Source organism: Zonotrichia leucophrys, chromosome 20 (assembly GCF_028769735.1).
Source record: "Zonotrichia leucophrys gambelii isolate GWCS_2022_RI chromosome 20, RI_Zleu_2.0, whole genome shotgun sequence".
In the NCBI taxonomy this organism is placed as follows: Eukaryota; Metazoa; Chordata; class Aves; order Passeriformes; family Passerellidae; genus Zonotrichia; species Zonotrichia leucophrys.
Genome location: NC_088189.1, coordinates 5,831,499 through 5,858,797, shown reverse-complemented (window position 1 = coordinate 5,858,797; position 27,299 = coordinate 5,831,499). Strand labels below are relative to the sequence as shown.

Genomic DNA, 27,299 nt, shown 5'->3' with positions numbered 1-27,299 from the left:
ACAGATCACAGAAGTCCCCCTGTGCTTGCACAGGCTGAAATGCATCCCTGATGGGCTGCACTGCTGCCAGGGGTGGGGACAGGCCAGGCAGGGTGGGGAGGGATGGAGGGGCTCTCCCAGATGGGGCCCCTGACCCCTCATTGCTCTTCATGCTTGGGAAAGGCTCTTTGGAGCTTCACCAGCACACAGCAGAGCACAGCAGCCCCCTGGAATAATGCCTGGCTCTGGGAGTGCCCCTGAGAGTGCTGTCACTGCCTTAGGGAGGGCTGGGCTGCCCCAGGGCACACAAACCTCAGGAAAAGCCTCACCAGGGCAGGCAGGCTCCTTACCTTGGCCCACTCGTCCCCAGACATGGCTCAGCACAGGCAGGCAGGCAAGAAAGAACCAAGTGTGGATCAGCATTGTGAGCAGGACCTGCAAAAGGGCAAATGTCAGGGAGGAGAAGTAAAAGTTGTGTTTCACCACATCCAAATCTAGGTTTTGTCCATCCTCATTTAAGGCACTGGGCATCATGGATGGCACTGAAAGGATGGTGGAGAAGAACACACAGATTTTCCTGCAATTCCTATACATTATTTTATCTTTTTAGTCTCTCCAATATTGCTGTTCATGCCTTGGACTAAACTGTATTTACAAACCTGGTTTATAAGCATTTGAGCTCCCAGTGTTGGGCTCTACTCTGACCATGGAAATCAACAACACTGGCACATGATTGGACACAGAGATTCCAGAATAACCTCTGGTTTAAACTGTGCAGAAGTAATTAATTGTGGTTATCATGCCCACAATCATTCCAGGTGTACAGACAGCACGTTTCTCATGTCCCTGGCATGCACACACCAATCACAAGGGGGAAAGCACAGACAGGAGCACTCTGTAGCAGCCAGGCTCCTCAAACCACAGATTTAATGACATCACTTGCTGTGATAAAGCAATTTTGCAGCAGGAGGGATCCACAGACCCAGAGGAGTTTGTATGTGAACAGCTTACAAAGAAGGGGTTACTTCTTATTTCATTCCCAAGAATTTATATCCAGGATTTGTTGGGATAGTTGTGCTTTAATTTGTTCACCTGAACAGACTGAAAGCAGAGAGGTCAGACTTACCCATGGCAGAGGATCAGAATTCTGAATCAGTTTGACTCAGAAATAACCTCTGCAGAGTGGCCAAAGCTCACTGCCAGCCTCAGCCCATGGACCCACCTTTTCCAGCCTGGATTTCAGCGCTGTTCCCTTTGGGTCAGGAATTTTGGGTCAGCAGAAAACCCCCCTGATGGAAGCAGTGCCACCCCCTCATCTGGCTCCCAGCAAACCAGGTTTTAAGCACCTGTTGTTGGCCTTTTGTCATCTCTGTGCTCCACATTTCAGCCTCACTGCTTCTGGCAGAACCAGCCCTGCACCCTGCAGTGACATTTCCCTTCCCTTCACCTTGATGGACAGGTATGCAGAGGCTCCTGGCAAATGCCTGATTCCCCCCAAACACAGCAGCTTGGTAGCAATTTCAAGGGAAAATAAATATGCACATGAGTGAGTGACTGACTCAGGCATGATCTGTTTAAATCAGATCTAAATTGCTGGAAGAATGAATGGAAAAACATGCAAGTTGTAACAGGGAGTTGTTAACCGCCCTTCTCTGTCTGTGGTTTCTTTTTTTTATTATTGAAGATGAATGGAACAACTGCAGTGTAACCAGAGCCTTTAGCCATGGGAAACACTTGCTTTATTTTTCCAGCTAATAAAATGAGGTCATTGTTTATAAAAAACAGCAAACATTTGATAGGTGGGTTTCAGAACCCTGATTGTCACCTCCAGGAAAGCAGAGCCTGCCCTGGCTGCAGAGGTGTGTGTGCAAACAGCAGCAAAAAGTCAGCATTTTTCACATTCCTTGAACTAAAATTTCATTTTGCAATGCCACCAAACTGCTCTTGATTTCCTTGAAACTTCTGTGCAACTGCTGATAAACAGGATGCTAAACTCTGGCAAAAGCACAGGATTGTGTGGGATCTTTTCATGTTAACCAGGGTTATATGGGATCCAAAGTACAGAATAATAAACTCCTCCAGCCTGCTCTGATCTGGGCTTACTGCAGGCTCTGACTCAGGCAGGAGCTCCCACCCTGTTGTGTCACTATGGATGAGTTCAGTATTATCATAGAATCACTGATGGTTTGGGCTGGAAGGGACCTTAAAGCCCATTTTATCCCACCCCTGCCATGGGCAAGGACACCTTCCCCTATCCCAGGTTGCTCCAAGCTCCATCCAACCTGGCCTTGGACACTTCCAGGGATCCAGGGGCAGCCACAGATTCTCTGGGCACCTGTGCCAGGGCCTCAGCACCCTCACAGTAATCCTGGTTTTAACCCAGATTGGGCACAGTTAGACCCCAGGGTGAGGATCTTTTCTGTGATTAAAGCAAGAAACAGAGACTTCACCTCTTCTGCCATCTCAGAGGCAAACCCATCACCACTCTGCCTCTTCTCCAACACTCCTTTTCCTAGCTGTAAATCAAGAATAAGAAATGCACCCGTCTGAAGTGGTGGAAGTCACACATCTGGAGGAGTTCCCTCTGCACACCTCCAACTCCAGGATCCTGTGGTCCCTCCCCATCCATCTCTGCCATCAGCGGTGCCAGCAGCCAGCCAGGCTGAGTGTGGGGCTGAGGGGAGCCCAGGGACAGCAGGCAGGGAGCCCACAGCACTCTGGTGCCTCTCTCCTGTTACTCACCCCAGGGAAGGAATGCGGAGACAGCAGCACATGGAGCAAGTGGTGAGTATTTCCAGAGCCTGGAAAATAGGGGTGTGTGGGGAGCACACCACTTTCCACTTGCTCCAGTTGTGTGCTCAGAGGAGATTTGGAGGTTAAGGCAGTCAAAGCAGTCTTTTTTTTTTTTTGTACAGGAAATTTTAGAAGTAGTCACTTTAGTTAAAGAAAAAGAAAAATGTCAGCCACATATTTAAATCGTCAGGACTAAAGGTGAGGATTTTGCAGGCACTGTGAATTATTTCCATCCTCCACAGCCACAGTTTGGGGACATTTCCTCATGTCAGAGGTCATCACTGTCTCTGTACAGAAGCAATGTCACCTCGTGTCCCACTCAGTGCTGGGCACAGGAGCAGTGCCAGGGACAGCCCTGCAGGAGAGACAGGGACTGCCCAAGGCAGGGAATAAATCTGTCCCACATTCCCTGAGTGCTTTGCTGGTTAAAGGACCTAAAACAGACTAAAAACCACAAATTCATCAACCCCTTTCTAGTTTCTCTTGGAAACTTCCTCTATTTCAGTTCCACTATTGAACAAAACTGGAAGCAGCACCAGACTGAAAAAAAAAAGTCAGGAAAAAGTTCCATTTGTAGGCTGAGCTTTTGCAGCTCCCCCAGCCCATCAGGCTGAACCCTCCCACACCTCCAGGTGGGAAAAACCCACACAGGTGACAAACCCTTCCAAGCAGTATCTGGCAGCAATATCCTAGAGGATAGTACAGTTTTTAGAGGATATCCTAAATAGTAGAGTATTTTAGATAGGTAACACAATATTTTAGAGGATATCCTACAATATCCTAGAGGATAGTACAGATTTTAGAGGATATCCTAAATAGTAGAGTATTTTAGATAGACAGTACAGTACTTTAGAGAATATCCTACAGGACACTAGAGGATAATACAGTTTTGTACTATCAACCACAAAACAGAAGGAAAAAAGAGATCAAACCAACAAAAAAAAAAGTGCATTTCTCACAGTCACAGCCCCTGAAGAGCCCCAGATCCTGGTTTGTTTAGGCTGATGTCAGGGAATGTGCCCTGAAGCCACCTCACCCTAAAGGATGGGACCTGTCCCCCCTGCCCGGCACCAAGCACTGCACCAGCTCCAGGCTGCCCAGACAGCAAAACCCTGCAGAAATTCCCTTTTTGCCATACCCACACATGCCCCAGAGGAGCAAACCCCTGCTGGGCATCCCTGCAAAGCCAGCCCCGAGGGGAGGGAAGGAGGCACAGACCTGTTGGAAGCTCCGGCTACATCCTGGGACAGGGGCAGGAGCTGCCCTGGCGCCTCATCCGCTCCTCGGAGCGATTCAAGATCGCAATTCCAGCGGTCGGGAGGGATCAGGGAGGGGAGGGAGAACAGGGGGAGAGGGATGGGATTCCCCCACCTCCCTCTCCGCACGCACGGCTTGGCCAAAAAGAAGCGTGAAAAGCAGGAGGCTGCTCCTACGGGCAGGAGCAATGAAATAAAATAAATCTGCTAATGAAATAAAATAAAATCTCTATCCGGGAGGCTGCAGGCTGATTTCCTAGAAGGCAGCAACAAGTGGTGGCTCCCTCCCACCCCGAGAGTGGCCGGGATGAATTCAGCGCAGCCCAGCCCCGCTCACTCCCATTCACAGCTGTGCGCACGGATGGGGGCTGCACACACACAGCTGCGCTCCCTCTGCTTTAGGAAATGAAGCACATCTGTCCGTTCTGCACGGCCAGAGGCTGAACCGTGAGCTGGAGCTCCTCGGCTGTGAGATCCAGCCCTGCCAGAGGGATCCTCAGCGCCAGGAGCTCCTGGGAGGGACCCCAGTGTGCCAAAACTTCTGCTGGATGGATTTTGTCCTCGTTCCAGGAGGGAGTGACTGACAGTGACATTTCTGGTTACAGGGGCCAGATTTTCAGCTGCAACTGCGGGGGCTGTCAGCATCAGCCTGCCATCACAACTGAGGTTTAAGACACTTGCATTGCCATTCAGCAGGAAACATGGATACCTCTGGAAGTGTCAAGTTAAACGGGAAAAAAATAAGAGTTTTCAAAATATTTTGCACATTAAACAAACCTTTGTTAGCTCTTTGCAGTTTTGTTTTATAATCTTGTAAGTACTTAAAAACATCACAATGTAGAGACCAAAGGATAACACCAAAAGGAAGCACTTAAATAATAGAATTACAGAAGAATTTGGGTTTGAAAGAACATAACAGAGCATGTTAGTCTAACCACTATTCCTTCCACACTTCCTTCCACTAAGGAAGCACTTAAATAATAGAATTATAGAAGGATTTGGGTTGGAAAGGACATAACAGGACATGTTATTCCACCCCCTGCATGGACAGGAATGCCTTCCACTATCCCAGGTTGCTCCAACCCAGTCCTGAACACTTCCAGGGATGGAGCAGCCACAGCTTCCCTGGGCAAAAAGTGGGCAACAAATCTTCATAAAACAAAGCACAGAATATTTTGTACCCCGTGGAGAGAGTTGTCACTGCCCTTTGTGTAAATACCACAAATTACCTCTTCTGTGATTCCTGCTGGGTTTCTGATGTTGCTCAGAGCTGCCACAGTTTTCTTTAAATGTAGGAGAAAGATATGAGCACTTATCTCGTGTGCTTTCAAGGAATCCAGATCCAGAATTAAAAATCCCTGCTCTGACACAGAAAGATCTGGAGCTGTTTTCAGTGCTTGTGTTCAGGGTGCTGTTTCCTGACCTGCCTTTCCCAAGGTGCTCACACCGTGCCTAAACCTTCTGGATTTGACCTTAGTGCAAGCCAAGCACCCTGGGTTAAACCTTTGGGACATCACAGACACCCAAACTCTCCCTAAAGAGAATTTAAAAAGAAAAAAGGCAGATGGAGGTTGCTGAACTCATGCACTGAAAGCTACAAGTAACAACCCTGAGTTTGTTGAGGAGATGATCTGGTTCCACTTAGGGTTGGAAGGACCCCAATTATCAATGCAAACATCTTGCCTGGACCCTGTTCCAGGAATTCTGTGCTCCAAGTTGTCCCATTACCTCAGCACCAGCTCTGGGGGAGCAGAAATCCCTTTATACCAGGGGAAAAAAGGCAGTCAGCAATAGGGTAATACCTGATGCACAGCTGACACCAGATTCTCCAAAAAAGTAAACCCCATTTCTACACAAATCAAAATTACTGTCTTTGGCCTTTTTGGAGTGTTTTTAAGGCTTGGTTTGTGGCCAAAGGAGCTGCACTGAGGACCCTGCCCTAAGCAGCAGTGCTGGCAATCATCCTGTCCATGCACAGCACAGCAGGCTAATCACAAACAGGATGCTCTGTGAGCTGGAAAGAAGGAAACCTCCCTAATTTCTTGTTATTACCTGTTTTTCTATATTTAGCTCACTTTCAGGGTAGTTTGCAAGGAATATTTTGCACTGGCTGCGAATACAGACATCCTGCAAGCAGCAGGGGACAGGGGGCTGGATTTTGGTGGCTTTTACTCATTTTTGTCCCTCCCCAGAGCCAGATTCAGACCAGGGCACATTTCCTTTTGGCCACACTCTGGTTTTGATCCCTCCTTTACTCACTGCTCCCCACTAGTTTGCTAGCAGCCTATATGTTGGGAATCTCTGCCCGCTTCCCTGCTGAGGTGAAGCTGATTAATGAAATTAAGCATTATTAAGGGGTGGGGGCACAAAAAGCACAATCATGGAAGTGTCACCTTCTCAAGAAACAGCTGTGAACAGCAACCAGCCCGGGCTGTGAGCATGGCTAAGCCAGGAGAGTAGCAGGAGCCTTAGATTTACAAGGAACACAAATTCCTGCATCCATTTCCTTATTTTCTTGACAGAGCTGGTGGCACAGCTTATGGGGCCATCTGGAGAGCACATTGTGTTCTTGGGAGAGCGCACAGACAGCTCAGGGCAGCTCAGACAGACTCACTTGGTGTAAACTTCTTGCTGCTTACCAGCTTTGCCACCTGCCTCAGCTTGGCTGGTGGAGAGCTTGCTCTAAGGGGGCTTCATTAAGTGCTGGATTCTCACACTGAAAAGGAGCTGCAAGAGCTCAGACACTCTGACAGCAGGCAGAGATAAATATTTCAATAGGATAAAAATCCAAGATTTGTCCATTTGAACGTATTTATTTGAAAATACATCAAAATGCGTGGGTAACACATCACAGTGAGCGGTCGAGCTTGGTCCCTCCCCACAGTCCATCCCTGCCAAGAGACTCCTTGGCTCATTCAATGGCTTCCATGACTTCCATCACCAGAGTCCTTGGTCCTGTCATGATGAGGCTGCTGATGGTCTGATAGTCCAGGTGCAGAACGTAGACCCCATTCACTGAGAACACAAACTGGCACACCTGCAAGAGAGCAGGGACAGCTCACCTCCAGCCCCACAGCACCTCCTGCCCTGGATTAGCTGGAAATGCTGGCTGAGGTGCAAATAACTCGTGTCAAAATCCTGGAAAGCCTCAAGCATCACCAGCCTGTAGCTACACCAATAATCACAGTGCTGCAATCACTGTGACATAGAAATGGGACCAAGGGGATTTAGGCTGTGAGCTAAAAGAGGAAAAAAAAGACTCATTTATGAGCAGGGGATCGTTTCACAGATGGAAATGAAACACAATATTAACATCCAGCAATTTGGTAGCAAATGAGATTAGGTAAGTAGAAATTAACTGGGCTCTTGAGTAAATGAAACAAATTCATCCATCCCCTTCCAATCCTGCCTGAAGCAAACAAGGAGTCACACTCTGCCTCTGAAAAATTCCATTGTTTCAAATATTCATTTGACTTTAGACTTATATCAGCTTTCAGAAATTACTCTCTTGCTGCTGGGGTTTCTGTAGGGAAACAACACTTTTTTCATTCATGCCTAAGACTGCACACCAAACTCACATGCCTGGGCCTAAAGTAAGTTTCAAGCTCTAAGTCCATTTCTCCTGAGCTGTAAATACTGGAAGTTACTTGATGAATCAAATCAAGGCATCAATTTGATATTATTAAAGTTTTGTGTGCATGGAAAACAGCTCGATGGAGAAGTCCATTGCTAATAGCAGAGAAACAAAATGCTCAGGAGCTGAGCATTTCAGAACTGTGATTCAGGACAAAGCTCTGCTCCTTCCCTTCCTCCCTGGGGTTATATAAAATCACCGGAACTGAACTGGGAATTCTGTACTTTGTTTAAGTAGCTCAAACCATTTTGACAGTTCCAAGGTCTGGCAGAGGGATGGTTTATTTTTGACAAAGTTTTTTTAAGTTTCAGCTGCCCACAACGTCCCTCCCTCCATCTCTCCCAGAGCTCCATGTGCCATTCCATCAGTCTGATCCCCAGGGCAGCAGGTGGGACTATCATGGAGGATGTGCTCAGCCCAACAAGCTCAAACAGGACACAAATCCTGTCTCCTGTTTATTCTCCATGGGTAAGAGGTACCTTCATCCCTGCAGCAGCAGCAGGTCCTCCTGGGTCCACTGCCTGGATGTGGCAAGGTCTTCCTCCTCGAACCACAAACCCCCAGCCCACTGCATCCCCCACAATCTGCAAGGAGAACAAAAATTCCTTTAAAAACCAAGGAATGGGAAAGGAAAACAAAAATTCCTTTAAAAACCAAGGAATGGGCAAGGAAAACAAAAATTCCTTTAAAAACCAAGGAATGGGCTGCAGAGAGGAGATGCAACAGCTCCTAGAGAGACAGAGAGATAGAGATGATTCTAACTCATTCTGGGCAGGAGAGAAAAGGCTGAGCACCAAGTGAGATGCAGAACTGATTAATTGCTCCTTGCAAAGCTGCTATTTTTTTATTAATTACCTAACTAATTAATTAATAATTTTTGATTAATTCCCTGTCAGCCTGTGCAGGAAGGAGAATCACAGGCAGCACCAAGCTGTAGTGCAAGGCAGGCACCTCGAGCATGCCTGAGACCATTCCCAGGGCACACACACACCTGCTGAGCCTTTTCCTTGGCACAGCAGAGCATTTCCTGGCTGGAAGGGGCTGCTCCTGCCTGGACACTCTGGTGTCAGCCTGCCAGAGCAGTTTGCTGTGGCACTGCAGCCCTCTGAAGTACCCAAAAGAGAAAAGGAATTCCCAAGGGGCTTTGCACATGGCCCATATAAATAAATAGCAGCAACTGCAGAGCTAAGCAGGAGGAAATGAGCCGTGAAAGGGCCAGGCTGGCAGAGTTGAAGGGCAGGGCAAGAGCATTCAGGAGGAGAATGAGCAGCACTTCCTCAGATGTGCCATGCCAATCACCAGCTTGATTTCTCTTGCTCCTTCCCACCCCTTTGTACAGCACACTTAATTTGGGAACCTGATCGACATTTCCTGGTGCCAAACCAGCATGGCAAGGCAGCCCCCACACTTCTTACACTGCTCCCTGTGAGATTGCCCCTTTCAGAGGTGGGCAGTGAAGGGGTGAGACACAAAAATAGCCAAGTGCAACAGGATCCACAGGGCAGGAGCTGCCTTGCAATATTTTCACCCACCAGCCCTACAGCTTTAGAAATAATTTAAAAAGCAAAGCCCCAAACTTGAGTTGCCTGCAGCATCCTGGAGATTTGTCCATGTAAAAGCCCAACATAAGGAAGGCAAGAGTGGCCCTTGGGTGCTCCCCCCACCCACTGCAGCTCCATCAGATGCTGATGGATCAAAACAACACCCCTGATCTGCAGAGGGACCTGAAATGTGCATAGAGCTGTGCATAAAGGGTGTGACAGAGGGTGAGTGTCACAGTCCCAAACATCACAACACTTACTGATCCTACAGCTTGCATGGATGGAACAGAAATCACAGAATATTAGAATGGGTTGGATTGGAAATGACCTTAAAGATCAGCTTGTTCCACCCCCTGCCATGAGCAGGGACACCTTCCACTATCCCAGGCTGCTCCAAGCCTTGTCCACCCTGCCCTTGGACACTTCCAGGGATGGGGCTCCCACAGCTTCTCTGGGCACCCTGTGCCAGGGCCTGACCAATGGCAAAAAAAAAATCCAAAATGGGAGATTTTTTCTGGCCAGAAAGTATTTTTTTTTTCCTGCTCTCAGAGAGGCTGAGCACATTTCCACCCACAAGAATGTGTGAAGACATTGACCCCTGGAGACTCACCAACAAAAAGCCAGGATGATGTGACAAGCAGACAAAGCTTTAGCATGGAGAGGTCAGAGCAGCCAACAGAAAAGCACCAAAGAGCAGGCAGGGAGCTGGGTACTGCTGCATTAGCAATGCCAATCCCAATGGTCACTCACAGTCAGTGTTTTCTTGACATAGGGGGCCCCAGGGGACAGCAGCTCCTCAGTGGTGACGGGTCTCTTTAACACTAGAGCAGAAGGTGACAGATTCCATCAGAATCAAGGGGTTTGTACAGGAAAGTGCATAACAAGGCAGCCTGGGCATCACCCTGGGCTGGAAAACAGAACCACAGCTTCTGCACACAGAAACCTCTGAGTTCATCTCAGTGGTTTGCCAAACACACACACAACTTTTCAAACCAAGGTGCAGAGGTGAGGCTGAGAGGGGTTTGATGGGTTTGTGCCCTGAAGGAGTAGAGTCTCCCATACAACAACAGGCAATGCAGAAGCCCAGACCTGATTTGGGGTTGCACTCAGCCACAGGAGGGAATACCAAGGTAGGAGGAGCACTGAAGTAGGCGTTGGAGTTTCCAGAGAGGGAAGTGATGCTGCTCCTTCGGACTGCTGAGACAACTTTGATCTCCTTGCTGGTCTGGACTGAAAGAGGCACATAAAAAAATGTTCTATAGAAAAACAGAGTAGTTTAAAAAAACACACTTCCCCCCAAGACTGACCTACACTTGAAAGGTATGTGTGCACAGAAGAAGGTATTTGAGCTTAGAAAGAGTAAAACCAGCTTCAAAGAAAGATCAAGAGCTGATATGATGCTAAGCTGAGTTATTTTCCTGGGACAGGGGGCCGTGCTAGGGACTGCCAGTGCATTGTAACATCCACCACAAACCACTGGGATGGGTGTTCATTCATGGGGTGCCCAGAGAAACCTCTCAAACTCTGCTGGAGCAACACCCTCATCCCTGGGGTGCTCTGGTAATTAACCCTTGCTTTCACACCCATGGTTACCAGAGAGGAAGCTGGTGTTGCCAGGCTCTGGGTTGAGCTTTCGGAGGCAGAAGGGGCTGTCGGGGCTCTCGGAGAGGGCACGGGCAGAGTTCTCATTGAGCAGCTCCGTCAGCCGCCGGCGGCGGCGGAAATTGATCCAGAAGTGGTAGAGGATGTCACTGTCAAAGAAGTGATGCCTGTTGGAGACTAGGAGAGAACAGGGGAGGAGGGAGAGGCTGAGGGGGTGGAAAAATAAATAATAAATATCCTGAGGGTGTTGCCCTGATTTTTTAAGCTTTTCTAAGCCTTCTGAGGTCTACATTCTTGTAACGAACTTTCTCACCCACTTTATGTAAGCAACTTATTGTTTTGCATTCTTATATGGAAGAAGAGAAATTTGATAAACTGTTAGTTTGTAAAGTGTCATTGGACATTGGCACTGTCACACTCCAATCCACTGTCACTTTTAGAAATCTATAAATGTTAGAATCAGAAATTAAAAATGCATTTTTTACCTTAAAATGCTTTTTTTACCTTAAAAATGCTTTTTTTACCTGTGTGTGCGCATCATGTTATTTTGTGTCCTATAGCGACAATGAGGGACCTTCATGAATTGGTTTTAATACTCCTGTGCTCTACTGCAGCTTTTCTGCCTGCAGGGAGGGAGGAACAGCAGGGCCACCCCCTGGAGGTGCCATCTCCCAGTGTCACAGCCTTCCATCTGCCCCTGTCCCAACACATTCAGAGGACTCCCTGCCTTCCGAATTACAGTTTAATTATAGCAGATGGATAGGATCTCCAGCCAAGAGGAGCTAAACATGACATCCTCACGCCCCAGCCCTCCAAACCCAAGGGTGCAGCCCAAACCCCAGGCCGGCAGCTTTGAAGAATTGAAGAGCAAGAGCTCAGATTTCATCTCAAAGCCTTTGTGGATGGTAAAGATTGCTCCAGTTTCAAAGGTCACCAGCTCCAAACATAGAACTCAAAGGCTGCATTGCCATCTCCAAGTGGGCACTTGACCAGCACTTGTTGCGTGGCATGAATGGGGATTTGTTCCTCTGCTCATCCCTCGCTCCCCAGGCTGGCTCACCATGCTGAATGATCCCGTGCTCCAGCAGGGCCCGGCCCAGCTCCACTGCCTCCTGCCTGTTCTCCACCTCTCCCTCCTGAATGAGCCAGTCGATCATCTCAGAGCCCAGGAAAGTCCTCTGGTACTTCACCGAGTTCTCCTCCCTCACCTTCAGGATTGACTCCTCCACGCTCACCAGCCTGGCACAGAGGTGGGACAAGGCTGCCGTGATGCCAAACATCCCTGGGCAGCTGCAGCCGGGTTTAGCAAGGCCGGGGGGAGCGGGCAAAGCATTGCAGCCAGAACATTGCTGCCGGGGAGCAGCGGGAAGGGAGGCAGGAACCCGCAGCTGCAGTCGGGCACCTCTGTAAATCCTCAGCACAGCGAGGCAGGATCCAGCAAAACCAGGTGAGCTCAGGTAAAGATCGCAGGGAAAGGCAAGCAAGGGACTGAGTGTGGGTAACAGACGGCAGAGAGTCCAAATGGAAGGACAAGGCGGGTTTCAGCCAGCAGGGGCTCCCTGGCAGCGAGTGAGAGCTGGATCCCGGGTCTCCACGAGAGGGTGCAGCCGGCTCGGCCATCAGAGCGCAGGGACGCGCTCCCATCCCAGGGCAATGCTGCGGATCAAGAGCGAAGCACATCTGGGATGTACATCTGGCACAGGGACAGGGAAACACCCAAAATCACCCCCCGGCCGGATGGAGGACCCTCCTTCAGGGCCGGTTTGTGACTCTCGCTGCTAGAATGGGGAGGATGAGAAGCTGTGAAGAGGCTGTTAAAGGAAACGGGTCCAGAGAATGGGCTGGGGTTAAGCTATGGAAAGATGGCTTGGATTTAGAACCAGAAACAACCGACACAACGAAAATAAAACACTTGGAGGTGGAAGGAGTTTTCTCTACTCTTTGGCAATAATCTTTTCCATTACAAATTTTGCAAATTAGGCTAAGAAATAGCCTAATAGCCTAAATAGACTAATAGGCTCAGGGACCCAGGCCCATGAGGGTCCTGAAAGTCCCATACGTTGCTGATTTTGGTGGGACATAAGTCCTAACACAGCTGGTGGAAGCAGCTCACAGGAGGAGCCTGGAAGAGTGCTGAGAATGAGGCTAAGAAAGGGGCATGGACCCAGGCCCATGAGGGTCCTGAAAGTCCCATACCTTGCTGATTTTGGTGGGACATAAGTCCTAACACGGCTCACACCAAGAGGCTGGAAGAGTGCTGGGAATGGCCCCTGGATGTGCTGATCGCAGGAGCACTCAGACTGCACCTCCCTGCAGCACATCCCAGACCCTGCACGTGGGCTGGAGCCCTTGGAAGCATCCATGAGCTCATAGCAAAGCTCCAGTCCCATGCCCTGGCTGTCCTGCAGCTGTGGCAGGGCTGAGGAAATGCAGCATTTCCCAGCAGGGAGGGCAGAGAAGGAAAAGCAGAGCCAGGGGCTCCCAGCACAGCCAGCAGAGCCAGCAGGGCACAGCCCCAGTGCCCCAGGGCCAGGCAGGACTCACGTACTTCTCATAGAGGCTCTGCCCCCGCAGGAACACCTTCACGTCCTTGCTGAGGGGGAAGGTGCCGTCGTCCTTGCGGAAGCGGTAGAGCAGCTTGGCATCCTTGTAATCCGAGTGCTCGTCACAGACTGCAGGGACACAGGGCAGGGCTGTCAGGGACACACAGGGTGTTGTCTCATGGCTAAAAGCTGTGAGGGTTTCATGCCGTGTCCCTCCCTGTGCCACTCATCCCATTGAACAATCGGCATCCGAGCCCTCAGTCCCCAAAAATTACCTGCCCGTGAGCACCTGAAGCTCATGCTAATGGGAGAGGCAATTCCCAAAGAACAGACCTTGGCAAAGATGGAGTTGGGGGCTGCATTTTGTCCCAAACATTAAAATATTCATTAGAAAAAACAGGATTTTTTTTTAAATTTAGGTATTACTGTTTCAATTTAGACTGAAAGAGGATGAACAGAACTGCCTCAATCAACTTATTTTAAAAGCTACAGCCACACATAAGCAGACTTAGAGGACAGAGGAAACAAAACCATACTGCACTCAAACCCCCATAAAATCACCACTGTCTATCAAAAATACTCATAAACAAAAAAATTACCCATAAGCTAAAAAAAAAAATGGCATGAACCTTTCCACATAATTTTGTGCCAACCCTGCACAATTCATTTGCATGGCAAACTGACCTCAAGAGAAACTTTCATTCAAAGCCAGGTGCAATACAACTGGAATTATTAAATCTGTATGAAAAGCCTGGGATTCACCTTGGGGATGGGCACACAGTCTGTAAACACATGGCTCTATAGTTCATGTAACCTTTAGCAAGTAAATATTTGGTATATCAAATATTTAAATATGTGAGATAAACCTGCCTGAAACAGACTCCTAGACTGCAAGTAAAAAATAAAAATCTACAACAACAACAAAACTAAAACAAAGACCAAAAAAACCCAACCCAAAAGTCATAGTTCAGCTCTTAAAAGTCAGCCTGCCTTCAGCTGCACCCACCTGAGGCAAGAAGAAGAAATTAAGGAGGTAATAAAACCACAAACAACAAAAACCAACAAAACCAGAATAAAGAATATGCCTGGAAAGCAAAGAAAATTAGTCCAAGGGAAAAAGAAAAACCACAAATGTTTCCTCACTAAAGTAACACCATCCACTAGAGTGAAATTCAAAAGATTCAAGATACTTCTTGTGAAAATTTTAACTCTTTTTCATCCTTCCGAGCAGACTGGCAGAACCACATTCCCCTTCAGGTGAGCAGCAAAATGCCAAAACTTGTCAGATTATCTTGGGCTCATCATTCCTGCAGTGCAGCTGTCTCAGATGCAATCAGGACTCCAAAGCCTGTGACTCACCAAGCACAAGGGCAGGATGAGAAAGTTGTTTTAACAACCTTTGTTTTAAGTGAAAGTCTGCAGCCTCATAATCCCAAGGAGCAACTATTCCAAAGCCACTGCAACCAGAAATAGAACAAAAAATCCTACAGGACTGTGCCCATAGAAAACCAAAGCAGTTTTTTCTATTTAAAGACCAATTTCATTGTGTTTCCAGCGTGTAACAGAACCAAAGCTCAGAGCACACCAGACAATTAAGAGGCAGCACGATGATCTTCATGAGATAATTATCTGGATGCCAGGGGAGAAGAGGGCAAACAGTTCAGCCAGACAATTGCCAAGCACCCAGCACTGTGCTGGCAGCCCTCTTTCCACAGGACTAACAAAATTAATGGACACAAGGCAAGTTGGAAAGTCAGCTTCTGTGTCCTGCCAGGAATTGTCACAGGAGCAGGAGGGACATGTCTTAATATGCAATCAAAACAGTGCTGGCACCCAGTGCTGCACAGGTTTAATTAACTAATGGATTTATTTGAAACTGTCAGCTGGGGAGGTGGAAGAATAATCAGGTGTAAGCGTTAATGGTTAACTGAGAACTCCCTGCTTCGTTTTTTTGTGATAAAGCCCAGCAGCAGTTTATTTTTATTCTAGGCAGTTTAATGTAAAGGGCATTACCCTCAGCAAGGAGCAGATGGCAACAGGGAGTGTTTGCATTGCAGTGGTCAAAGGCAGCTATATTTGGACCCCAGAAAAGAGGGGGGAGGAGAGGGTTTGGTTTGGTGTGGTCATCATCTGCTTCTGTCTCCTCAGCTGCATCCTCGTGTGACACATCAGCACCCAGCTCCTGCCCCAAAGCCCTGGGAGCTCAGCCACAGCCCTTCCCACCCATGGCAGAGGTGATCCAGGGCTGTTTGACAGTCTGGGGGTTCTGTTCCTGGCTGGGCCTGAAAACCACATGGACAGGAATTGCTTTTTGCCCATCTGAAGCACAGCTTGTTTTCTGTTGTTATATTGGGACCAAGGGCTGGACCTTGCTCTGCAGCACAGAGCTCAGTATGTGACCTGAGTTAATTCAAAACTCCTGAGAGTTCCAAAGAAATTTTAAAAAGAAAAAAAACCTGAGTACTGCTAAGAGCTGGGCTTGAGCATCAAGCTGCTTTTTCTCCACACTTCCTTTTTTAATTAATTTCTTTTTAATTAGGTTTCACAGACAAGCCTTTGTAATGGCAGCACACACTTAAATCCCAAGGGAGGCTTTCCTACAGGACTGCTGCAGCTTTAGGTTCACAGGTGACAGATTAAATTTTCCTTGGAGTGATGTGGACTCCAGAACCCTCTTTGTCCCAGCATGAGGAAACTGAGGAGTACTGGGGTCTTACGGTGCAGAGGTGAAATGTGCTATAATTCAGCTTCCGCTTCTGTGTGACACAGACATGAGCCAGACCAGCTGCTGTACAGGAATACAGGTCAGGTCTTACTGGGCTTGCTTTCAAAGGGGAGACACTTTAGATGTCATTTTACCAGTGCACAGCCCAAGCTCCTTCTCTGGTGGGCAGGGAACTCACAGAATTCACAGAATGACTGGGTTGGAAGAGACCTTCAAGATCATTGAATCCAATCCAGCCCCAACACCGCAACCAAGCCATGGCACCCAGTGCCACATCCAGGCTTTGTTAAACACATCCAGGGATGGTGACTCTACCATGTCCCCAAGCAGGCCATTCCAGAAGTTTATCACTCTTTCTGTAAAAAACTTTTTACAGAAGTTTTTTAATATCCAACCCATATTTCCCTTGATGCAGAGAGACTGTGTCCTCTGGTTCTGTCAGTGCTGCTGGGAGAAGGAGACCAACCCTACCTGGCTACAACCTTTCAGGGAAGTGATATGGTGACCTCTGAGTCTCCTTTTCTCCAGGGTAAACACCCCCACCTCCCTCAGCTGTTCCTCACAGGGTGTGTGTTCCAAGCCTCTCACCAGCCTCGTTGCCTCCTCTGGACGCACTCCAACATCTCAACATCCTTCCCAAACTGAGGGGCCAGAACTGGACACAGCACTGGAGGTGTGCCCTCACCAGTGCTGAGTACCTGGCACATCCCCCAAAACAACACACCTTCCCACCAACCAGCCCCATCCATCCTTCCCCAGCCTCTCCAGGAGCCCTCACCCACGGCAGGGTGGCACACAGGGACATGGCGCTGTGACACACGGGGTGAGCAGACACGCAGCCCGCCCTGGGGGTGGCAGGAGCCCCACACACCGTGGTGGATGATGTAGTGGTCCATCAGCTTCTGCATGAGGCGGATGGCGGTCTCGCGGTCGGGCGCGTCCTTGTGCTCCACCAGCCAGTCCGTCAGCTCCTTGGCCACGAAGCAGTTGGGGTACGTGCGCAGGTGGAACCTCCTGTCCTTGATCAGCTTCCCATCGTGGAGACGGAGTCTGGGGGAACAGCAGCCACTGAGCACAGCTGGGCTCTCAGGGAAGCTTGGGTCTGATGGCCCAGATCTGTCCAGCTTGGAGAGACCACCCTGGATGTGCTGGGGCTGGTGCCAAGCAGCCAGAGACTGATCAATTCAACCAAACCCCTTGGCACTGCCAGGCTGCATCACCCAATCCCAGGGAGCCTCTCTGTCACAGACATCTTTTATGGAAAATCCTTTCCTTAGGATTTTTCCTCCTGAGAAGCTGAGAGGACTCAGGAACAAAATGTAAACATTGGTTATCTGCTGCTGTGGAATGCAACGGGTGGATCTGTGACTGGCCCATGTTGGTTGTTTCTAATTAATGGCCAATCACAGTCAGCTGGCTCGGACAGAGAGTCCGAGCCACAAGCCTTTGTTATCATTCTTTTTCTATTCTTAGCTAGCCTTCTGATGAAATCCTTTCTTCTATTCTTTCAGTATAGTTTTAATATAATATATATAATAAAATAATAAATCAAGCCTTCTGAAACATGGAGTCAGATCCTCGTCTCTTCCCTCATCCTCAGACCCCTGTGACCATGGTCACTTCTCTCCACCATCCCCTTCTCCCCTCCTGCCACCACTCAGGTTGCCTGAGCAGATGTAGTCTGACCCATACATGTCTTTTCATTCTAAACATCCTCTAAAACCCACAGCAGCCAAGCAAAGAGGGGGAAAAGGGGACAAAAATCAGAAAATAAAAAGTACATGTATTTGTATGTACAAATAGCACATTTGTATTTGTATATGTCTCTTGGCATGATTCTGTGTCTAGTTCTCCTATCCCCATGGCCACAAAAGCAGGAACAAAGCTGCCCCCAGGACAGAGCCTTACTCATAACTCCAGGTGGGAGCAGTAACAGGAGCTCTCCCTTCTCCTGTCCAAGCAAAGAGTGCCAGGTGGATCCCAGCACCACTTGATCCCTGTACCCACTAACCCACAGCAGCAGTGGAGAACAGTCCTGGCATTTTCTGGTTCTAGCGGGGATTGAATGGGACAGAGTTTACCCAAAACCAACCCTCCTCTCCCCACAACCCCAATGTTATGGCTGGTCTGCAGCTCTGATGGAAAGGCAGATGGGGGAAGGTTACTCAGGTGAGCACAGCTTTGACTTTCAAAAGGACCTCAACAAGTGAGTGAGCCACAAGGCACAGAGTTCCTCTGTGCTCCAGCCAAAGCCAGCCCACCTTGGCAGCAGATCTGTCCAGGGGCCAAACTCTGCCCTGTAGCCATGGCTGTTCCCAAAACACCAGCGCTGGAAAATGCCCAGCGTGTGCAGCAGGCTCCGAGGGGAGATGTTAATTAAACATCTCTGTAACTGCAGGATGGTTTTTGTTTCAAATTATTCATCACAATTCCCAGTTTTGCCCCAGGCCAGTGAATTTTACTAGGGCATTAAACACTGCAGCCTTTTGTTATTTCATGCCTCAAGTTCTTTTGTTCTTTTTGCCTGTTGTGCAAAATTTTAAGTACCTCACAAGAAGTTTGAATACCCTAAAAATCTCTCAGTTTATCCTATATTGAAAGATTTATAAATACTAAGTTCCTAAAAGTTTTACCATAAAATGTTTTGTTAGAAGAATAATTAGTAATTGATTGTTGAAATTAATCCTGAGAAGCTGACAGAAGTTTTCAGACCTTTCTGGTAATTAAAATACTGACTAAATATTCATGCAGAACTGGCTCCTGGCCTTGCCTTGCACAGACCTCTCTCAAATTCTGAGGTTCATATCCAGCCTTTCACTCTTTACCTGGGAGGTTGATTCCCACTTGTGACCAGCACTCGTTCTGCAGATGTATTTTACCCAGAAAGAACACTCCACAGACAGCTGCCTGGCTATTATGGAGTTTTTGTCTTTTTTCCTTCCTTTATTTCATGGTCCACTGTCAAAATGCAACCAGACACAGTCAGGAGTGACTGCAAACAGAGGATCCCCACCCACGGAGGACAACACAGCCAATTTTATTTTTCTCTCCTTCACAATCAAAAAGTGGGAAGGCACTTTGGAGGAGTATTTGGAAAAGATAAGAAATGTTCCAGGAGCGCTCTATTGCCACCAAGAGTCTACAGGAGTCTAGATATAGAATATATAAAATCTGTATGTATAGAATCTATATAAAAGAATATAGACTCCTATATATATAGACTATATATATATTTACACTCACATACACCCCCTATACATATAATACTACATAGATCTTATAACACAAAGTCTGAATGTGTAAGGTTAGGAGAACACTATTTTCACTATTTTATTACTTTTATTTGAACATGAGATGTTCAAATAACAGTATATTAAAATACATTAAATGTATTAATATATATTAAATATATAAAATAATATATTCATAAAATATATTGTTATATTCATATATAATATATTATTATTATATTTTAGTATGTATTATTACAATATATTGTTATAATGTTATAATATATTATTATAATGTTAATATATATAATATATTAATAATATATAATAATATATTAAGAATAAATTTTTAAAATGCAGAGATTTTGAAGGAGATAAATAAAATTTAAAAATAAAATATTTTTAGGAAGCAATGCTGCCAAGGAATGATAGTTTAAACTTTTAAAAATACATTTATTCTAAAAATATTTGTTTGGGAGCAACTGCCAGGACAGGAATTAAGTGGTATTTCAGCACCTCTGGAGCAGCATCTTGGGCCTTTAAGGGGTGTTTTAAACTTGTGACGAGTTTTCCCTCTGTCCTGCAGACTCAGGGCAGCGGAAGAGGCTCGGCTGGAATGTCCTTGCAGACTTTTCACTTTCCTCTTGTTTACTGTTTCCTGTCAACCCTGAAGAGACAAACTTTGTCCTTCAGGCACAGGATGTAACAGCTCTTGTGTGATGTTACAAAAACAAAGCTAGTGAAACCATGAGCGGGTTCTAATTATGCTTCCAGATAAATAAGATTAAGGAAATATATAATAATATGCAATATTAGGAGTTTTGTAGATAGCAAAATCTACCCTGTGGACATATTACCTCTTCAAAAGGAAAAAAAGAACACCAGAATAAGGTCAGGATGAAACACTTGCTGGAACGTGAGAATGGGCTCTTATGAAACACTCCTGGCTTGGCAGGCAGAGCCTCCACGTGCGTTTGCTTTGGGAAGGTTGTGTTGGGTAAGCAAATTGTTTCTTTGTCAAGGTCACTACAAAGCCATCATTATTCATCCTGGGTAACCTTGTGGAAAGGGACATCCAAACAGAAGAGGAATAAACTCTCCCTCACCTCCCATGTAAACAAACCTTGAGCATCTCAAATGACAAGGTGGATCTTTCAAGGATATTAATTCCAGTTCACAGTGCCACAGCAACTAAGCACAAATGAGTGGCCTTGGAAAGATGCCTCATCCAAAAGATATATTCTGTTCCTATCTTCACAGGAACAAACAAAAAACAAATTTTAAAAAAAACCACCAAAACAACAAACAACTAAGTGCTCACTAAAAGGCAGCAACAGCCACAGGAGCATTTCTGCAAAGCAGCTGCTGCTGGAGAGGCACATCAGGCAAAAGAGCTGCTGCAAACACTGTGCATTTTGCTGAAAATGGGCTCAGCAAAGCCCAGTTTGCATCACCCCCAGTCTGAAAAAGCACCAGTACATGTGGGGACACAGGCTTTGCACACCTGTGACAGCCAAAGTGGTACTGAGATGTTTCATTTTCTTTGTATTTAAATATAAGTATAGGAAAACTTAAATCTCAGAAAGAAATCTCAGCAAGAACAAGTCTACTTCCTAGTCTTCCCTTTTACCAGTGCTAGAAATTTAATAATTAGCTTTTTAAGGTCATTGTGACCATGAAGTCTCATCTTTGAATAAAGTTCACTGTTACATCAAGCAGTGGCCCATGATTCCTCAAGAAGTCACACTCACCACAAGAGATCCAAGTCCAACAGAGAGCCACCAAACCTCCTGCAGACAAATGACTTTTGGGCAAGACTACAAATTACACACACCTTTAGTGAGCCCAATTTCCAGAGCATCAAAGAATGAGCACTTTATTTAACAGCATTTCAGTTTGAGTACCCAAACAAAACACTCGCCAGCTCTGAAAGTTTGGGACAGTGGCAGAAATTGCAACTTTATTCTTTGTAGGAAAAAATCTTCCTTCTCCTCTCACTTTTCCTGTGCAAGATATAAATTTACTGAGTATCTTTTATGTTTAGGAGTGATTAATGCAGCTTAGCAGAGCTATTAGAGCTCAGCTGCTTCTCCTGACCATGGGAATACCCAGATGAGAGCGCACCAGGGCTTGTCCATACTTGAGGAACTCTGATTACAGCAGGGTGTGAATGCAAAGCGAGGAAGCTGCTCCAGAACCTCTCTGTGCAGATAAGCCATTTGTTGCAATTAGAAGTGACTAATTGGGCCTCTCTTACAGAATGCCACCCAGGAATACACAACGCCCAGTAAAACCAATGTGATTTTCATGCAAGTTTTTATGTCTGACACAAGAGGAATGACAGGAGATGTGAGGAATGAGCCTGAGCCAGCAGCTTTGTCAGACTCAAGGCCAAAATATCAGGGAAAATTTTATTTTTGTCTTTGTGGTGAAGACAGACTCAAAATACAATTTTTTCCCTCTCCCTGGACCAGGCAGCCATTGAAGCAGAGGGACCCTGGCAGATAGGCAAACTGAAACCCCACTGGCCAATCTCCCACTGATTCCTTCAGGATCCACTTCATTCCCAGCCATCCACAGGGAGCATTCCTCCAGCCCTCACTGTGCAGCTATTCCTGGCTGGGAAACACATCCTGACACTGAACAGACTCACCCCTCTGGCCAAACCAAACTCTGAGGCATTTGCAAACTTGCTGGGAAGCCAAAGAACTGTAAAGATGGAGCAAAGGTTTGTTTGATTTAATGTAATAGTGGGGAGGCAGGGCAGGAAGCGGGGAGCAGGGAAAAACAAATGTTTGATGTTTCGTGTGGATACAGCAGCGTTATTTGCTGATGGAGGTTTACTGAGTCAGGGCAGTGCAAGGCTCCTTCATGCCTCTGTATTCCACATCTGGGGAAAAGCAGGGGAGGACAATGTGGACATTTATCCCCGTCCATCTGCTGTTGTCTGACACATCACCGAGCCTCTCTGCCTCAGTTTCCCTGTTGCTCTCCAGCAGCTATCCAGGAAAATCCATACCACTAACTCCTGACTGCCAGGCTGTGAGATGCCCAAAACACAGGGGAGAAATTCAAACTCTGTGTGTTCTGCCTCAATTCTCAATTCTCCTTCCAGCCAGAGGTTCAGTGTAGGAGCAGCCCAGCTCCAGGCTGGTGTCCATGTCCTCATTTTCCTTCCCAGGTTTTACACCAACAGCTCCTTCCCATCCTTGTGCACCAGGAACAGGCTCCTGCCCAGACCAAAGCAGAAGGATGCAACTGCTGTGTGCTCAGCCCCAGCAAAGGACCCTCCTCTCCCTCACTGGGAACTCTCAGATTTTGGGAGCTCCCCAAACCAGGAAACTTCAAGGCACTACAGCTATGGGGGGAAAAATAAATAAATAAAAAAGAATTATGGATGTCCCCAAAACTACATAAACTTGTGGGTTTCTATTCACCTTTAGCCCAGTGTGCAGTGTACTGGAAGAGTTCTGTTCACAAACAAATTTACTGTATCCCCTTCTCGTGCTTACAGTCACAATCACCAAATGGTCCAGGGTCTGATCTGCTCCTGTCCTGCCACAGGCATGGGGAAGTCACACCAACCCCACAAATGGAACACAGCTTTAACACACAGCTTGAGTATTTTATTTTCTCTCTTAATATCTAACCCCTTCCTTTGGCCCAGGCTATGCAGCTCAACTTAAAGCTCAGTCACTCCAGATAAGTTACTGGAAATACAAATATGAATAAACCTGCTCTGTTCCTTGGCTGTATGCTCAAGATGGGGCCCCAATCCTTAGGTGGAAATTATCAATCCTTGATAGAGTACAAATAAAAAAGTTAAAGCTACCAGTGCTCACTAAGAAAGGACAACAAACCGACACGAAGCTAATTTTAGGGCTCTGATGATAGCACACTCAGGCTCTGGACTATTTACATTATCAAGGATATATTTCCTATTTCCACCCACATTTCATAACAAACCAGAACAGCTCCAGATACAAATAAGCAAACTGCTCTAGAGCTAGGAAAGCCCACAGTCAGATGCTTGGAAGCAAGAAGGGGGTTCTGACCCCCCATACACAAGAAACACATTTTTCAGCCACACATTGCAAAGCAGAATGGATTTCTGTTTTCATAAGAAGAAAACCCTCAGAAACTGATGAAGGACCTGGGACTACAGAAGTTCCCAAAAGAGACTTTCGGGAAAGGGAAGATCCAGCTCAGGCATGTGGAATGCCCTTCCAAGTCACCCCAAAAGCATCCCCAGAAGTGCTGCTGTCCTCATCTAGCCAGGGTCAGGGACCTTGTGGGGGTTGCTCAGCGCCACCATTTCACTCTCTGTGCATCGGGGAAGGTGGAAAGGGACAAAAATAACCTGTGGCCATCTAAACTCACCCATCGGTGCCCTGGTACCTGGGGCTGAAGTGTGGGAGACGCCAGAGAGGAGGAGCAGGACAAGGTAAAACAAGAGCAGCTGGCTCAGCACTCTGGTGGATGAAGGAAGGATCAGCAGGCACTGCAGAGGGGGAAAGCTCGCTCAAGGATAAAGCTCTGAGCCTGCTGCTAACGGGACACAGCCCAGATCCCCGTGTGCAGGAGGAGCCCGGGACCTCCTACCTCAGCTGCTCTCCAGCAATCATCACCTCAGCCCTGTAGTGCTGCTCCGTGGCTTTCTTCTTGAGGCTGCTGCTCAGGCTCTCCATGCCGGGCCGGGATGCTCCGCATGGGCAGGCTGGGGAGATGCGGCTCCCCCGGAGCAGGTGAGGCAGCCGGAGCTGCTGACTGCGGCCCAAGCCTGTTCCTCCTCCTGGGCAGGCTCCGGAGGAGGAGCCTGCTGCAATCCGAGCGCGGCTCTGCCGGCTGCTCCCTCGCCCTCGCTGCGAGCCGCGGAGGTGCCCGCGGTGCGCCCTGCGCTGCCGGGGATGGCTCTGGCAGGCTCCGGGCACTCACCGCATGGAGGATGAGCCAAAGATGGACAAAGCGGCTCCTTCCTTAGGCTGTAACCTTCCTGCGGGGGTTAAAGATGTGCCGTTCCCCAAAGCAAGCCGTGTGCCTTGCTCCCTGTCTTTCCGCAGGTTGGGATGCATCCAACACCGCGGCCAGCCCTTGCTGAAGGGGGATCAGAGCAGCTTGAGCCTCCCTCTGTGCAGGCTGGATGGAGAAGCACAGGCTGTGAGTATCCAGATCTGGCACTGGTGAGCCTGGAGCTCTGCTGGAGCCAACTGACACTGATGCCACCTCTAAAATCTGCCTCTAATAATGGGAATAATGGGTGAGCTCCGCTGGTGCCAAGCTGACACTGATGCCACCTCTAAAATGTGCCTCTACAACTCATCATTCCCATTATTAGAGGAACTTTCTGCAAGACCACAGCTGACCTGAAAGTGATGGTGACCAGCAAAGGAAAAGGCAGAGGAACTGGGATATAAGAGGGTTAATTACACCCATCACTACTGTCAGGTTCCTGTAAAATCATGCTTCCATCAGTTCAATCAGGAGTGAAAAATACTGCCTGGCACAAGGGACCAAACCTCACAAACACAAAACCTACCAAAAGAGAGTGTGGAGAAGATGAGTGTAAGGGCAGGGGAGGAAATTTTATCAGCTAAGGAGATTCTGCTTCAATTTAAGTCCAATAAAGCATCAATAAACTAAGCACTGTCTTAATTAGCCCCTCTAGCAGTAATTAATCAGCAGGCAGTAAGTTTGCCGTTGTCTCCATCAGCACAGACTTCCAGGCTGCTACATAAATCCCATAAATGCTCCTAAATCCACCCACCTGGGCTGGGGGCTCGGGAAGAGCAGCATGAGGAGCAGGGGACACGGGGTAAAGGCACCACCTTAGATGGAGGCACTTTGGGTTTCTTGTGGCTCCCTGCTGGTGGAGGAGCAGCCGAGGGAAGGAGCGGGGCTGGGCAGAGCTCGGCGCTGCCGTCCAAGGCAAACAGCAGAGCGGAGGGATGGAATGGGATGTTCCAACAAGGATCCTCTGTCCGGGACAGCTCTGCCCGTGTCCCCTGGCCAGAAAGGCAGAACAGGCTCCCCTTGTGTGCCCTGGAGGTTCCTGGAGCCCCCTCCGGGCTGGCCGAGCCAGGCTCAGCTCAAGGGGGGCTCCCAGGGCAGGCTGGGCTGGTCCTGCCCTGCTGCACATCCTTCATTCCCAACGGGAACACGGTGGGGAGAGGCCCCCAAACCTGCCCATCCCTGCCCACCGTGCTGCTTCAGCTAGGGAGAAACTGCTGCTGGTTTAATCATCATAACTATCTTCAATCACTGGATAATAAGTATCTTCAATCATTGGATAGTAACTATCTTCCTTAAAAAAAATATATATAGATATATAGTAATTATATATATATATATATATATAAAATAACTGTCTTCCATAAAAAAAATTCCCACTCTATTCCCAACCGGAAAACCGGAATACAGTGGGGAGAGCTCCCCAAATCTGCCCATCACATTGCTCACTGCGCTGCTTCAACTATGGAGAAACTGCTGCTGTTTTAATCATCATAACTATCTTTCTTCGGTCATTGGATAGTAACTATCTTCTTTAAAAATATATATATATCTATAGTAACTACCTGCCTTAAAAAAAGAAAAAAATATATAGTAACTATCTTCCTTAATATATATATAGTAACTGTCTTCCTTAAAAAAAACTATATATAGTAACTATCTTCCTTTAAAAAAAGTATATATATAATGTATAAAATAACTATCTTCCTTAAAAAAAAAAAAATATATATATACATATAAATACTCAGCTCCAATCCTGAGACTGTTTTACAGTAACAAGGTAAAGGATTTCAGCTCCTGCCAGCTTTTTCCATGAAAAACAAAAAATACAGGACGGAAAAACTTATTTCTCCAGTAAATAACCTTGTAAAATGTGTCCTTTAAATTAGACATTAATGTTTATACTTAAGATACACAAAAAAAGGAAGAGAAATATAAAATATATTATCTCCCCCTCTCAAGCTTGGGGAGCAGTCAAGGGAGCAGAGTGAGGGCACAGCAGGCAGGGATATCTGGAGCTGCTGAGGATAGAGGGAGCTGTGCTTGGAAAGGATGGTGGGCAGGGGGATGGACTAAAACTTCTCCTGAGAGCACAGAGCACCACTGTGAACCTGCAGCTGTCCTAGAGGAGGTGTCTGGAGTGGCTGTTTTCCCAACAAGACCAGGGCCAAGCTCATGAAATGAGCAGCAGCCTTGAGACAAACTCCTTGACAGGAGGGTTTCCACCTTCAGCTGCATAAACTGTGCAAATTATCAATACTGGATGTTAAGCCTCAAAATCTAAATTAATTTTTAAAAAGAATTAGGAAAATTCATGAAGGACAGGTCTTGGTATTGAACATGGAAATCCAGTGATTACTTCTGTTTTCAGTGATGCAAATTACAAGACTACATTAGTGGAAAATTCACTCACAATTTCTTCTCTTTTCCTGATTTCTGCTACTGGTCCACACCAGAACAAGGATCCAGGCCTGGAGGAATTTCTGCTCTCCTTCAGCTCAGCATCTGAATGTCACAACCCCAGGGCTTTTTACACTGACATTTAATGGGAAGAGCACCTCACCAATTCAGGAGAAAAGGGATGTTAAACCAAAGCCCTGTGCCCACAGCACCAAGCTCTTATTTAACCTCAGCAGAGTGCTTTGCAAATCTGAGCTTCCCCCAAAGCATTTTGTTCCCTTTTTTGAAGGGAATGTAGGGAATACAGCCAGCAAACTGCTGTTAACTCCATCCTGGAGATGGCAGAATTTCAGGGTTGGGAAAAACAATCCCTAAATATGTCTCCTTCACTCCCCATCCATGGAGGGATTAATTAGATTGAATTAGTTATCAGCTCCATCTGCAGATGAAAAATGCTTTCCACAGCATGGCTTTGGAGTCAATGTACAATGGATGTGCAGAGTCCCCTCACATAGGTCTCCCCTCCAGAGGAATTGCAGGGTCTGAATTTTCTGTTTCAATAGATTAGGAAGTAGTTTGACTCATTAAA

The 27,299-nt window shown here is 47.1% G+C and overlaps 2 protein-coding genes across 5 annotated transcripts in view; both read right to left on the bottom strand.

Moving 5' to 3' along the window:
- COL20A1 (collagen type XX alpha 1 chain) overlaps positions 1–24,032 on the bottom strand; it is a 73,180-nt gene extending 49,148 nt beyond the window's left edge. Inside the window, exons 1-2 of one of the 2 annotated variants that reach the window (XM_064729706.1) lie at positions 23,906–24,032; positions 330–414 (exon numbers count right to left, since the gene is read on the bottom strand). In XM_064729706.1, the coding sequence (XP_064585776.1) occupies positions 330–402 (73 nt within the window). In that variant the 5' untranslated portion in view covers positions 403–414; positions 23,906–24,032. Of the gene's footprint in view, positions 1–329; positions 415–3,990; positions 4,194–23,905 lie in introns of those variants that run through there. The other variant, XM_064729705.1, reaches the window with a different exon arrangement.
- LOC135456078 (DEP domain-containing mTOR-interacting protein-like) lies at positions 6,822–24,355 on the bottom strand. 3 transcript variants are annotated; one of them, XM_064729707.1, is made up of 9 exons: positions 24,239–24,355; positions 16,945–17,123; positions 13,354–13,498; positions 11,866–12,044; positions 10,797–10,982; positions 10,293–10,433; positions 9,954–10,024; positions 8,142–8,246; positions 6,822–7,065 (listed from the first exon to the last, which is right to left on the bottom strand). In XM_064729707.1, the coding sequence occupies exons 1-9, from the start codon at positions 24,241–24,243 to the stop codon at positions 6,940–6,942; spliced, it is 1,137 nt and encodes a 378-aa protein (XP_064585777.1). In that variant the 5' UTR covers positions 24,244–24,355; the 3' UTR covers positions 6,822–6,939. The 3 variants fall into 3 exon arrangements, with proteins under 3 accessions (XP_064585777.1, XP_064585778.1, XP_064585779.1); XM_064729708.1 differs by having other exon boundaries at positions 13,354–13,477; positions 24,239–24,353; XM_064729709.1 differs by lacking the exon at positions 24,239–24,355 and adding an exon at positions 23,906–24,039 and having other exon boundaries at positions 13,354–13,477.
- Positions 24,356–27,299: the final 2,944 nt, after the last annotated feature.